The 12,443-nt window shown below is 41.7% G+C and overlaps 1 protein-coding gene across 1 annotated transcript in view; it reads right to left on the reverse strand.

Annotated features, from left to right (window-relative positions):
• Positions 1-12,443, reverse strand: part of itpr2 (inositol 1,4,5-trisphosphate receptor, type 2) — a 58,385-nt gene that overhangs the window by 32,072 nt on the left and 13,870 nt on the right. Inside the window, exons 12-37 of the mRNA XM_085359095.1 lie at positions 12,158-12,257; positions 11,918-12,078; positions 11,685-11,826; positions 11,372-11,530; positions 10,587-10,759; positions 10,243-10,362; positions 9,823-10,008; positions 9,488-9,739; positions 9,258-9,405; positions 9,002-9,152; positions 7,962-8,149; positions 7,740-7,863; positions 7,566-7,623; positions 7,228-7,405; positions 6,786-6,953; positions 6,265-6,351; positions 6,045-6,170; positions 5,799-5,921; positions 5,440-5,640; positions 4,835-5,086; positions 4,544-4,669; positions 4,301-4,429; positions 3,946-4,066; positions 3,139-3,320; positions 2,687-2,829; positions 2,058-2,166 (exon numbers count right to left, since the gene is read on the reverse strand). Coding sequence (XP_085215221.1) covers positions 2,058-2,166; positions 2,687-2,829; positions 3,139-3,320; positions 3,946-4,066; positions 4,301-4,429; positions 4,544-4,669; positions 4,835-5,086; positions 5,440-5,640; positions 5,799-5,921; positions 6,045-6,170; positions 6,265-6,351; positions 6,786-6,953; positions 7,228-7,405; positions 7,566-7,623; positions 7,740-7,863; positions 7,962-8,149; positions 9,002-9,152; positions 9,258-9,405; positions 9,488-9,739; positions 9,823-10,008; positions 10,243-10,362; positions 10,587-10,759; positions 11,372-11,530; positions 11,685-11,826; positions 11,918-12,078; positions 12,158-12,257 — 3,907 coding nt within the window. The remainder of the gene's footprint in view (positions 1-2,057; positions 2,167-2,686; positions 2,830-3,138; positions 3,321-3,945; positions 4,067-4,300; positions 4,430-4,543; positions 4,670-4,834; positions 5,087-5,439; positions 5,641-5,798; positions 5,922-6,044; positions 6,171-6,264; positions 6,352-6,785; positions 6,954-7,227; positions 7,406-7,565; positions 7,624-7,739; positions 7,864-7,961; positions 8,150-9,001; positions 9,153-9,257; positions 9,406-9,487; positions 9,740-9,822; positions 10,009-10,242; positions 10,363-10,586; positions 10,760-11,371; positions 11,531-11,684; positions 11,827-11,917; positions 12,079-12,157; positions 12,258-12,443) is intronic.

Below are 12,443 nucleotides of genomic sequence, written 5' to 3' on the forward strand. Positions count from 1 at the left end.
TATAAGTAGTCCTGACTGATATCCACCTTAGAAAAGGAAAGAAAGCTAAATAAATCACTAAACTTTTTACCCCGAACAATACAACACAGACTTCCTGAGGGCAAGTGAGAGCACAAACATTTAAAGTGGCCTTTTACTGACAGCCAAAACAAGTGACATGCAGCAGCCAGAGCCAACACATCTCTGTGCAGTTACTGCAGATCTTGCCCTCTCTGATCAAGGCAAACACCTGAGCAGGGCCTGGGTGGGAGCAGGTGTGAGCGAGACAAAAAAAATAATATTATAATACTCAGGCGGGCAGACAGACTGCCACAGACTAAGATAAAGCGTAGAGGGAGCAAAGGAGGAAGACAGCGGCAGCAAGCGGACAGGAGAGTGAGAGTAAGCAGGGAGGGAGGGAGAACGTGGTGGTACACGTGACGCTGGCTCAGCCACTGCAGGCTGTTACGTAAGCGCACCCCCTGCCCTGTCTCCTCATGGACTGAGCAGACTCTGCTTCTCTCCAATCCCTATCCCTGCAGCCGCTGCCCACTTTTTTTTCTCTTTCACTCACATGGCTCCTCACATGGCTGCTTCCCTCGCTCCCTCAATGACTCTCCCTCCATCTCTTTCACTCACTCTCCTCCACCCACTCATTGCACCCCAGGGGAGCCACCAACCTCTACTGCCTTTGCTGTCACTCTGTCTCTCTCCTTCTGTTTTTGTCTGTCTGCTTGCCTGCCTGCCTCCCTCTGTCTCTCATTATTTCCATCAATCGTTTTTCTCTCTCTCTCGTGCAGTAAGGCTGCAGCTCCACACTCAGGGCTACGCGGATATGACAAAGAGAGGCCGCAAATACATGCTCGAGCACACTCATGCACACCTACACAAACTGACATTTCACATATCGTTACCGCACTGTCTGGCTTCTCCAAGCCGCTTTTAAAAAAAAGTGACTGTTTTTCCACTTTGAATTCCTCTTATCTTGTTCCACACAACTGTTGAATCATTTGCCTTTCAAATAAAAAAAATAAAAAAAGCGCTCCAAAAAAACAAAAAAAAAACAAAAAAAACACATAGCTTGGCTGACTGACACACAATACAAACACAAAAAGGAAAAGCAAAACTGACTCCTCAAGCAGCTGGAAGTCAAACAAGTTGCCGTGTACTATATTGAGCAACGTAGTCCTGACAGTATTAGTAATACCATTATACTGAAATAGAAGGTAAAAGAACATACATTTGTTCTGCTTTAATAAGCTGTGCCTTAAGTGGACTAATAATAATCACATGCATGCATGAAACATGCAAACGTGCTTTCCTACCACTTTTCTTTAAAACAAGACAAATGGAGCTGCAAACTGAGCAAAGCAGTGGACGATTAAAACAGGCCATGTCATGTTTTTGTGCGAACTGATAAAAGGTCTTTTACAGGAACGGTGCATCCTGTGTGAACTTCAGACTGGCACCTTCTCTCGCCACACAGCTGGAGCAAGAAGTAATTACAGGCTTGATGTTTTTGTACTTTGGCCCTCACCTTCCACCCCTGTCAATGTGAACAAACATGCGCGCTCTCGCACACGTAGCCACCTCTTTGAGTCTCCTCTACACAAATTTGCGTGTCATCCTACCAACTCTAGTCATTCACTTCCCGGGCCTCTGGCTGAGAGGGAGGTGCAGCAGGACAGGGGCTCCTGTACCCCCAACTCGCTGCAGTATTGATTTGTTTGTTCAGTGCGTTCCCCCACCACCACCTCCTCCTCCTCCTTCCTTTTCTCCCTCTCAGTGTGAGTGTGTCCTCAAGTGCCTCCCTGCCTTATGTAACACAGAAAGGCCCACAGCATACTGATGAAGGGGAGTCTGGGCTCTGGGCTGACAGACCTGAGAGAAAACAAGCACTACGCTGCACTGCTATAGGAGCACAGCATTGCCAACACATGAAGTTGAGGATAAATCCAAAGCAAACTTTTGGATGTTCTCACTCACGTAATGTAATTTGTATGCAAAGGTGAATGTGACATCCTAAAACCATTCACTTGGTGAACTTGTTAAAGTCACCTAAAGTGTCATGTACTCACAGATTGCTCAAAGCTTTCCTTCTTTTCCAGCATCTCTCTGAGCGTCTTCAGGATCTTCAGACACAATTTATCCTCTTTGTCCATCAGCTTCTTGGTGTGTTTGATTAGTCTGGAAGAGCGATAAGAGTTGCTGCGTCATTTTGGTTTCTGGTTAATGCACTCGCTTGCTCACAAAACAAGGCCACGCTTTAATGATCACCGCAGGTGAAATCTCCCTCTCTGTTCCCAGAGGGTGTCATAGAGAAGAAATAGTGAGAGCACCCTCAGAGGTTTGATGATGTGTCTGAGTATTTTTTACAAAATGTATTTGTCAATTCATGCAGGCCACTGCCACAAATACTGACTTTTTTGCTACCATGCTCTCATTCACTTCATTTAAAGCTGAATGTGGCTCTATGCAATGACGTTCATTTATCATTTAAAGTGTGTTTTGCAAGTTTATTCTTTTTTGACTTTTCCAGCATCTACACAGCTGATAAAAAGGTGAAAAAAACATTGTCAAAAACTGCAAATAACTCCAAATACTAACTTAGTCATGCTGCTAGTTTTCCCAATGGTCAGACAAACACTTTAAAATGTGGCCTGCAGGCTGTCTTTGTTCTAAGGACAGTTTATAGAGAGCTGCTTACTTGGACATAAAAGCTCCACCCTCACAGCGTAAACGAGCAGGCTCTGGAAACAGCAGTTCTGGGCTGTGCAGAACATCCACCAGCACAGAAAACTCTGCCTGAACCTTTGGACTGAACTGCTCCTCCAGATGGGACACAACCCCCTGCACAACACAACAGATGCATTAAAAATGCTGCAGCAGAGACTGTAGTGCTGATGAGCATGCATGTTCATACATTACGTAATTTCAAGGGATGGCAATGTCAGTTTGTCAGGCCACTACTGTGACTATTGAAACTTTCTATATACCCAGAGGATAAATTCTAACAGCTTAGCACAGTCGTTAGATCAAAATGTTCATTTGCCTAATATTCCTTCTTGAGCATGTTGCACATTATCATAGACTCAAAGCACTGCAGTGTCAGAGCTGCTAGCATAGATGTAGACTCCCAGTGTTAGAATAAAGGTTCACCTGCAGCTTCTCTATGATGTTCTTATAGTCAGGCCCACCCAGTGGCTCCTTGCGAGGTCGTGTACGTGCAGAGATCCTCCAATCTTTAGCTGCCCGCTGCACCATATTACTATGGAACTTGAGAGACAAAGTGTTGACCTGGCTGTCCAGATCAACAGGGATGGCTATGGACCGTGCCTTAGCTGAAGGAAGAACACGTAGAACATGTAGGAGATGTCATTGTGAGCTTAACTTTACAGTCATGCGAAAAGGGAGGCTTTCACAGGACTCTATGCAGCCCTATGGAAAACTAAGCACACACCAAGTACTGCTTGCAAACGTCAATGGAGTGAAGCAACACTGTAAAAAAAAAAAAAAAAAAAAAAAAAAAAAAAGAACGGGGCAAAATTCTTCCACAATGATGTCAGAGATTGTTAAAGTCATACAGAAACTAGTTACTTCAAGGTATAGCTGCTAAAAGCGGTTCCTCAAGCTACTGAGTCACAGGGTGTACTTAGTTTTTATAGGACTGCGTGGAGGTGTTGTGAAAGATCTCTTTTTCAAATATGTTTCAACCTCAAATGCAACCAAAGCCTAACTTTGGCTGATCCAGCAAAGGACAATGGAACTGTGCTGCACACGATTATGTCATATAATAAGTAAAATAAAGGACAATTGAAAAGCAACATTACAGCAATAAATATTGGTAAAAATTCAGATCAGCATATGCACTGTAAGATATGGATTAAAACTTTTTAAATATACAGTGAATGTGAAGTAATGAAACCATCTCCTATCGAGGCTGAAGAGCAAAGTTGCATCACTCACCCACATCGGACAGTGTTTTGATACAACTCTCAATATTAGCCTTCTGAGCTGAGCTGAGCCATGTGCAGTTGTAAATCCGGAAGGCTGACTGGAGGAGCTTGATGAAGATAGACTGGTTTGTCTACATGTTAAATAAAAGAAGAAGAAGAACTAGCAGGATGCTTTAACTTAAAAAGGCATAACCACAGAGAAATACAGAGGAACAATCAGATGGCATGACTTGAAAATTGAATGTCTCTGAGGTCATTACTGCATTACTGCTAAAAAAAAAATAACTCAATCTTTATTAAATATGTTCACCATAAAGTTATCCAAATCCATGACATTTGCATGCTTGTCAGGGGTGAAGAGATACCTGTAGGTTAGAGTGATTAACAGAGAACTGAGAGCTGAAGAAACCCTTGACAATGGCCATCACCGTCTCCGTCACATACTTCTCCAGGGCTAGATCTGCATGGCTACGCTCCGTTGTAGTGTTGCACACCTAAATTACAAAAATCATGAAGAGGAATATGTCTATTATCATTTCTTATGCAATAGTCTTGACACATACACAGGCTCATAAGGAAAGAAAAAGAGGTGAATGAACCTGACTTACACTGGCCATGTCCACCAGGAAATTATCAAAGAGCTTCCAGATATGGGAGGAGGTGTAGATCTCCTTCATTTCGACCTCTGTGTCCACATAGCAGTGATTCACAAAGTTCACATAAGCAGTTTTGACCTTAGGGCGAGAAATTAGAAAAAGCAATGTCCAATTAGTTTTTGAAGGCACACAGCACTGAAACATAACCAAAAATGTCTTTACAGAAGGATGGCGATATTATTTATCTTTACCCTACACCTCAATGTGTATTCTTATTGTGTCGTAAAACTATCTGGTCACTACCTCTGGTATGCAATTCACATCAGTGACAACTTTAACAATGTCATCCAGCGGCAGCAGGGAATTGCATTTCAGCTCAGTGTAGACGTTCTTTCCCTCGGTACAGGCAGCCAGCAGCTCCACGAGTGTGTTATGATACGCCAGAGCTCCATACTCATCGGCCCGCTCCCGCTCAGAGCCCATCATTTGCAACAACACCTGGAAAGACGAGCGGTCGTTGTAGAACACCAGCACGTCCTCACCAGCGTTCACCAGCTGGAAACGCAAACAGAGAACCCAAGAAGAAGAAAGGTTTAAGGAAGAGTCTCGCACACCGGCATTCATTTAAAAGTAAGCATCAAAAAAAGCCTTTCAATTTATAATTGATTCTTTGTGTAGTGCGCAAGTATTCTCATCTTCTCAAGTTCAGTGAAAACCAAACATGAAATGTTATGATTAGTAATAACAATCTGTCACATGTTAAATTTAAATAACCAGTTAGATGAGTGGCTGCAGTTATTAAGAAAAATACATGATAACTGATTTGGAGAACTTCCACATGAGTGTTTCCTGTTCATAAGATTATTTTTTTTCATTTTTCACACAAAAAACAAACAATAAAAACAAACCTCTGTCATGACTTTGTCCTGACATTTCTTTACATATTTTGTATCAGCCTTCACAATGGTTTGCAAAAACTTGAGGTACTGAACATGTCTTCCGTGCGTTTCGATGCAGTGGACAAAATGATGGACCACCCGCTCACTGATCTCATTGCACAGCTGGTAGTTGTTCATAAAGATGTGGCGCATCGTCTCAGCTTCCAGCAGCTGGAGAAAAGCAAAAGTTGTGAAGATGATAACGTTCACTTAAACGGCACACTGAATCATTCATCAAAAGAAACCATACGGCTGTCGCACTACTAGAAAGAGGACACCCAAAGGTATGCCAGCATGAGAAAAAGTGGAGCATAGTCATGTCTACACACCCCTGGAGTGAGGAAGAGGTTCAGCTGTTTATGTAGGAGAACTTGATTCTGATGGTTTCCTTTGCAAAAGTTTTGGAGAAATGTATGTGCCAGGGTCATGATGTCATTCATCTTGTCATCACTCTGTGAGAACATGGCACCGGGGAAATAAAAGATGATTAGAGAATCAGGAAGACATCCAGTAACTATGTTGCACACAGAGTGAAGCAGAAAATCATTGAACTGGCTGTTGTGTACACGGCTTACCTTCTCATAAGGGATCTGCAGCAGGTCCAGCACCACTGTATGAGCTCCCATGTTCTTCAGCAGCCTCTGCTGCTGCACGCGACTCTTCTTGTTGCCGTAACACAGCTTACTGAGCCGCAGCAGGATCTATAGATGAGACCCACAAATTTTTTTCTCAGATGCACAAGAGCCCAACAGACATTTTACAGGAACACACTTGAGATAAGGATGTGCAGCGCACCTCTTTTACTATTTTATAGTTGTTTGCCTTGTTACCGTCAATCTGAGGTTTACTTTCCCCATCCTGCACTGGGCTCAGAACAGCCTCCTGAGAGAGACATGAGACATGTGAAAACAGTTGTGCTCAATGTCCACTTTAAAACAGGTCTGTTTTTAATATGAAACAATCTTATCCCATCTCAGTGAGTTATTAAAGTGTGTTCAAAGACTTCCAGCACTCACGGAGATGCTCTAAAAATAACAGTAAAAATAAAAATTTGTCACACACAAGTGCCTAAATGCAGTTCCCTGTGAAGTCAGACATTTTTTACTAATTAAGCTAACAGAACAGTTGGACTTTTTCATTAGCTGTGAAGAAAAAACAACAATCATCGAAACCATTTACAGTGCAGAAGAATTACTGATGGCCCATTTAACACAAACAGTAATTTCTGAGAGAGCTGAAAATGTCATATCCAATTCTAAAACGTTACTTTTAGATGTTGCTTCTAGATGCTTTACTTTTAAATACGAGCACAGCACCTCAGTGTTTGGCTCTTTGGCCATCTTGGCAGCAAGTTCTTCACCGGTGTAGACTACACTCTTCTCCACCCACAGCTCTGACTTCTCAACGGTCAGACGCAGCTGGTCCAGATCCGACTTGATCTGCTTGTAGTTCTCTACATCCTGCTCTGACACGAGCAGCTGCACCTAAGACACACACGCGCACAATGAAGAGTCAGTCAGGGATATTCCTAAAATATGTATAACCAAAAGAAATTTCTATCTTCTAATAAGTCTCTGTGTACCACTTTGGAGTCAAACTGGCTCTGAGGCAGTTTTTTTTTCATCTGAGGAATCTCTTAGTGATGCATTTTAGAGCTGTTGGCTCTTTAGAGAACACTCCTCCTCCAAACTGATTACATCAACCAGTACTGAAAAAAATAATCGCTTAACTCAGAAAGTGCAACTGCTTTGTTGTTACCTGTTTGAAGGCCTCCAGCACCTCAGATCTCTGACTGAAGTGTTTAAAGAGGAGCTGCAGAGACCCAGATACCAGTGGGGGGTAATCTTGCATGATGAGATAGATCAGAACCCTCAAAAATGTCCGGCCATCCTCACCGTCCAGCTCCACCGCGCTCCACTCAGAGCTGAAGTCAGAGCTGTGCATATTTAAATTTTAATTTGCTTTATCTGAATGTTTGAAAGCATATTAAAAAACACTGGCATACATTTCCTGTCTGTCTCTACTGTCAATCTAATAAAGGCATAAATGCCCTAACAAATCATGCGGAGTCAATAAATAGGCACATGTTCACCTACCTTTCTACAAACATGCTCTCTGCTTTTTGTACAATCTCATCTATGTCAGGTTCACAAGCTGAAGACAAAAATAAAATGAAAGAAAAAGTGACGTGAGCAGACTGCAGTAATTAACACAGGATAATGTAATAAATAACTTTTCTGCATTTGCACGGTAAGAGAGGAAAGTCTCACGTGTTATTGGAGGCACATCGGCCAAAGACATCGAGCTGTCAGTTAAGGCCCTGTCCCCAAACGCTTTCTTGTAGATCGACAGTAAGTATGTGATCCTGTAATCCAACCTCACACTCAAGATGAACTGTCAGAAAAAAACAAAGTTCACAAAAAAAGTGTCAAGCACTGGAAAAAGAAAATGCAGCAGTGATGGTAAGCAGAACATATAGAAGTGCCACTGACTTGCAGGATCTCGATGATCTTTAGTTTTGTGTCCATCACCATCAAATCCTCATTTTCAGGCAGGAAGAGCACCTTCCCATAGCGTAGAGAAGGAGGAGAGTCAGGGAGGATGTGTGGCACACCTCGACTCATCACCATCTGAGTCATCATTTCACCAACACCGTGGATCGTTCGCAGGACATTGTTGCCTAAAGAAAATAAGATTTATACATGTCTCATTATGTGTTTGTGTGTGTCAAGTCAATTGAAGTTAGATTACGTTCATTAAAAGCTAGGAAAGTCAAGAGAAACAAAATGCTACACAGCTATGAAAAAGTATTTGCCTCTTCTTGATTTCTTAGTGTTTTCAGCATATTTGTCACATTTCACATCATAAAACTTTAAGCTATCCAAACCTACCTGCCCCATGTGAAAAAGTAATGAATAATAAATGAATTACTTTTTCACATATAGTCACATTAATGACAAATCATGAATCATGAATTAACTGTGATAAACCCCTTTTTTTTTTGGCAGGTATCGCAAACACTTGATTGCAGCTCTTGTTGCAAAGAGTGGCAAAACCAGTTATTAGGCTTAGGTGGCAATTGCTTTTTCACACAGGGCAGGTGGGTTTGGATATCTTTTTCTCCACTCAGTTAATTAAAATCATAATTTAAAAACTGCATTTTCTATTTAAACTGGTTATCTTTGTTTGATTTTACAAGTTGTTTAAAATATAAGGGGTGACAGATATTCTGAAAACCTATGAAAAAAGGAAAGGGGCAAAAACTTTTTCACAGCATCGTAGATGACCCAGATGTTTCTCCAGCTGAAGAAAAGTTAATATATAGTTAGTGTTTTCATGTCATTAAACCTCAACACCATTTGTATCTACCAGTCTGTTCACCAATCTTAAAAGTTTTAATTTTTGTTTAAATTCTGTCTGCATTGCATGAGCAGATCTGTCATTTCCTCTGTTCTCTGCATTTTTTAAATTTAGATTAAAAAAAAAATTCAAAGACACACATACAGTAATTTAAACACATAACTGCACTAACCGCCAGCCTCTGGGCCTTTGCTGAGCTTGTTCAAGGGGCTGGCCGGGTACTGGACAAAATCCAAGATGGACAGCAGAGTGCGCGTGAGGCGCAGCAACTCACTAAAGCTATAAAAACCAAAGTAAACCAGATTTCGAGCCAGGTTCACCACCTGAAAGAGAAATCAAACATGATCCATCATTAAAACAACCCAATAAAACCAGTAAATGAAAAAAAAAACATGCCAAAGTTATATCTGAAGTTTTGTTTATCCTACCTCCAATGTGAGTTCATTCTTAGCTTTTTCCTCAAAAGGATGAGCCTGGTTTAGCACATCCTTAAGATATTCTTCCACAAACTCCATAGTTGGAGCAAACTTCTTCTTCATTTCCTCCGTTGAGCTGTCAGTTGACTCATACTCAAACCTGTTGAAGCCATTAAAATCTACATGTAGTCACTCACAAATTGTACTTGTAAACACATATAACCCAACACGTAGATGCTCACTCATTAATGTTGATCTTGGAGGGGATCTCGGTCCAGAGGCGGGCATAGCGCACAGGAACCACGGACTCCTGTGGGTCACGATCCACATGCATATGCAACATGAGGCGGCAAAAGGAGGCTCTGAGGTTGTAGGGCAGGCAGTCGTCATACATGCACCGCAGGAGCAGATCCACAGATAGCTGACTGGAGATCTGGTTGATGGCTAGGTACTGTCGGTCCAGACACATTTTAGCAAACAGGTTTAACTGGTATCTGTGGAGTAGAAGAAGAAATTGTCAGAAAAAGGGGAAAATGGTTTCTGTGCACGCATTTGTGGAACTGAATGTTAAAGAGACCTGTAGTAGGTAATGATCTCGGCATCACACTTGTGGCTGGCCTTAGCATCCTGGGCCATGTGGCGGATGGATTTGCCATGAGGCTCCTTGTTGCTGTCGATCCAATAGAGCCAAACCTCCTCCTCCTCCCCCTCTTCTTGTATCAGAGAGGACTCCAGGTTGCTGGACTCTATGTTTGAGATTAGTCTTGGAAGGATAAAGGAGCGAGTGAGACATTAAGTAGTAGCTAGAAAAACTGCTCACTTTACACACTGACGTAGAGCTGCTGCTGCTGAAAATATACATTTCACAAGAGGTAGATGCTCTGGAGGAAACGGCAGTCTCGCACGCTGTGCAAAGGCATCACATATTGGAATTTTTTTATTTTTTTTTAATGGTTCGGGACATTTTAAAATATAACAATCACCAGGTGTGACTCACTTGGTCTGGATGAGGATATCTGCATTGGAAGGATTCAGCATGAATTTACAGATAAGCTCTTGTGTGATGGGGATGGCCGTCTTGTTGGACACACAAAGATCAGACAAATAGTCCAGAAATCTGTGCAAAGCAGAGCAGACATGAAATGCCGAGGTTTGTTCAAATATATATTTACATTTAAGATTAACCAGTATATATAAAAATAGAAGAAATAAAAGATATCAAGTAAGTAAGCAGCAGCTGGAAGAAAGATTTGAACTAATTTAACACTTTTCCAGCATTTTTTCCCTCCATGTAATTGTTCCCTGGGGTTGTTTAATATTTGGGAGGTCTGCTTGACTGACCTGGGTTCTCTGTTGCGCCTCAGCAGGTTGACAAAGGTCTCAATCTCTCTGGCTGTAATGTGTTTTTCCAGCAGCTTGCGGTTGTTGTGCACCAGTGCAGTGATCGTGTCTTCAGCCAGAATCTCATACCCGATCTGAGACTGCATGATTGTGAATTTTTTGGCTATATATTCCTGCATGAGGAAACAAACATGCGTTTATCAGCACTCGTAATGCAGAACGTGGTGAAATAAAAGTGTGTGTGTATATATATGTGTGTGGGTGAGACTCACCAAAGGACTTTTGTTTTATTAAAATAAATAATAATAAATAAAAAACTGGATTTGCAATAAAATTAAAGAAGGGAATGTTTTCATACATTTTGCTGTTTTGATCATCATAGCACAATTGTTGACTGAATGTTGCCATGTATTTTTTTTTTTTTTTTGAGACCTACTACTTCGATTGCGACCATTAACACATCAGTTGGGGTCCCCAATAGATTTTTTCAGACCATCTGGCAGAATCTATACTGGTTTCAGTCAAAAGCCACCTCTATCCTTAGCTACCTCACATCTTATTGACACTGTTAATGACCCTGATGACAACTCAATGAAAACTCAATATCAGCTTGTATGGAGGCCAGGGAACAACTTTCCTGGCCTGAAAAAAAAATAATAATAAAATAAATCAACAAAGTGCCAGAGACTTTGTTGCTACATGATTTTATTATTTTATTATTTTCCCCGCACTGGTTAGCTGATCAAACCCAAAAACAGCAACTTATATACAGCATGACAACATACCTGGTTCTTGCGATAGTCCTGTTGGGAGTGGCGTAGGATCCTGTAGCACAGGCTGAACATATACTTGTAGTGAGCATAGCGCTGGTCTCCCAGTTCCTCCAACCTTAGCATTGGCCCGTCGCCACTATCTGTAAATGAAGCCTTCAGGATGCCAAATATCTAGACAAGCAAAAACCACAATGCACTGATAAAGAACGGAACACAAAATGTTTTTATTGTAATTTAGCTGTATCATTCGTTGCAGTAGACTTTTGCACCGGGGCCTTTTTTAATACTTAGTACCAATCAGCACCTGTGTTTACATATTCCTGACCTGGGCAAGGATGTTTTGTTCCCGCATGAGTTTCTGCCGCTCCCGGTTGGGCGTGGATGTGACCACAGACAGAACGTCCTCTCCGTTGTTGGGCACCACACACACAAAGTAAACCAGGTCCTCCAAAAGCTTAGTCACAAACCTGAAATATGCACGAATGAAATATTACATCAGAACATGAAGTACGCACATCATCTGGTGTTACGTGTGTCGCGGTGCTTGCTTTTCTATACCTCCTCTCATTTTGAGTAATACTGGCGTTGAAACACTTCTTCACAGTGGACTCCAAGACTTTGTTTGCATCATTAGCAAAGTCCAAGTCTCTGACCTCTGATAGGGGAACAGACACAATGGCGAACGCTTCTTTGTCCTCTTTAGTAGAACAGGTGCCAATCTATTGTGACAGCCAAAAAAATATGTTAAGTAATCTATCCAGGGTTAGTGCGAGTGTGTGAGTGTGGCCATATTCAGACCTTGAGCATAACTGGACGCTCCTCATCTGCATCAATGGGGACGTTGGTGCTGGTCACCCAGGTGTTGGTGCACAGGTGTCTAAGTCTTACATAGGAGTTTCTGAGGAAGGACAATTTATTCACAGCATGAATGTCAGTTAATTATTTATCTGCGGTAAAATAATTAAAAGTGATCCATCCAGTAAAGTCAATTAACCTACATCCATTCTTAAATTGTTATTTTTAGCAGCAGCAAGACTTTGGGATACTGAAAGTCACAAATTCCCATTACAAAGCTAAAATTTCT

This window comes from Diplotaxodon limnothrissa, linkage group LG7 (genome assembly GCF_057381915.1).
Source record: "Diplotaxodon limnothrissa isolate DT_005_m linkage group LG7, D_limnothrissa_male_GT1.1, whole genome shotgun sequence".
Taxonomy (NCBI): Eukaryota; Metazoa; Chordata; class Actinopteri; order Cichliformes; family Cichlidae; genus Diplotaxodon; species Diplotaxodon limnothrissa.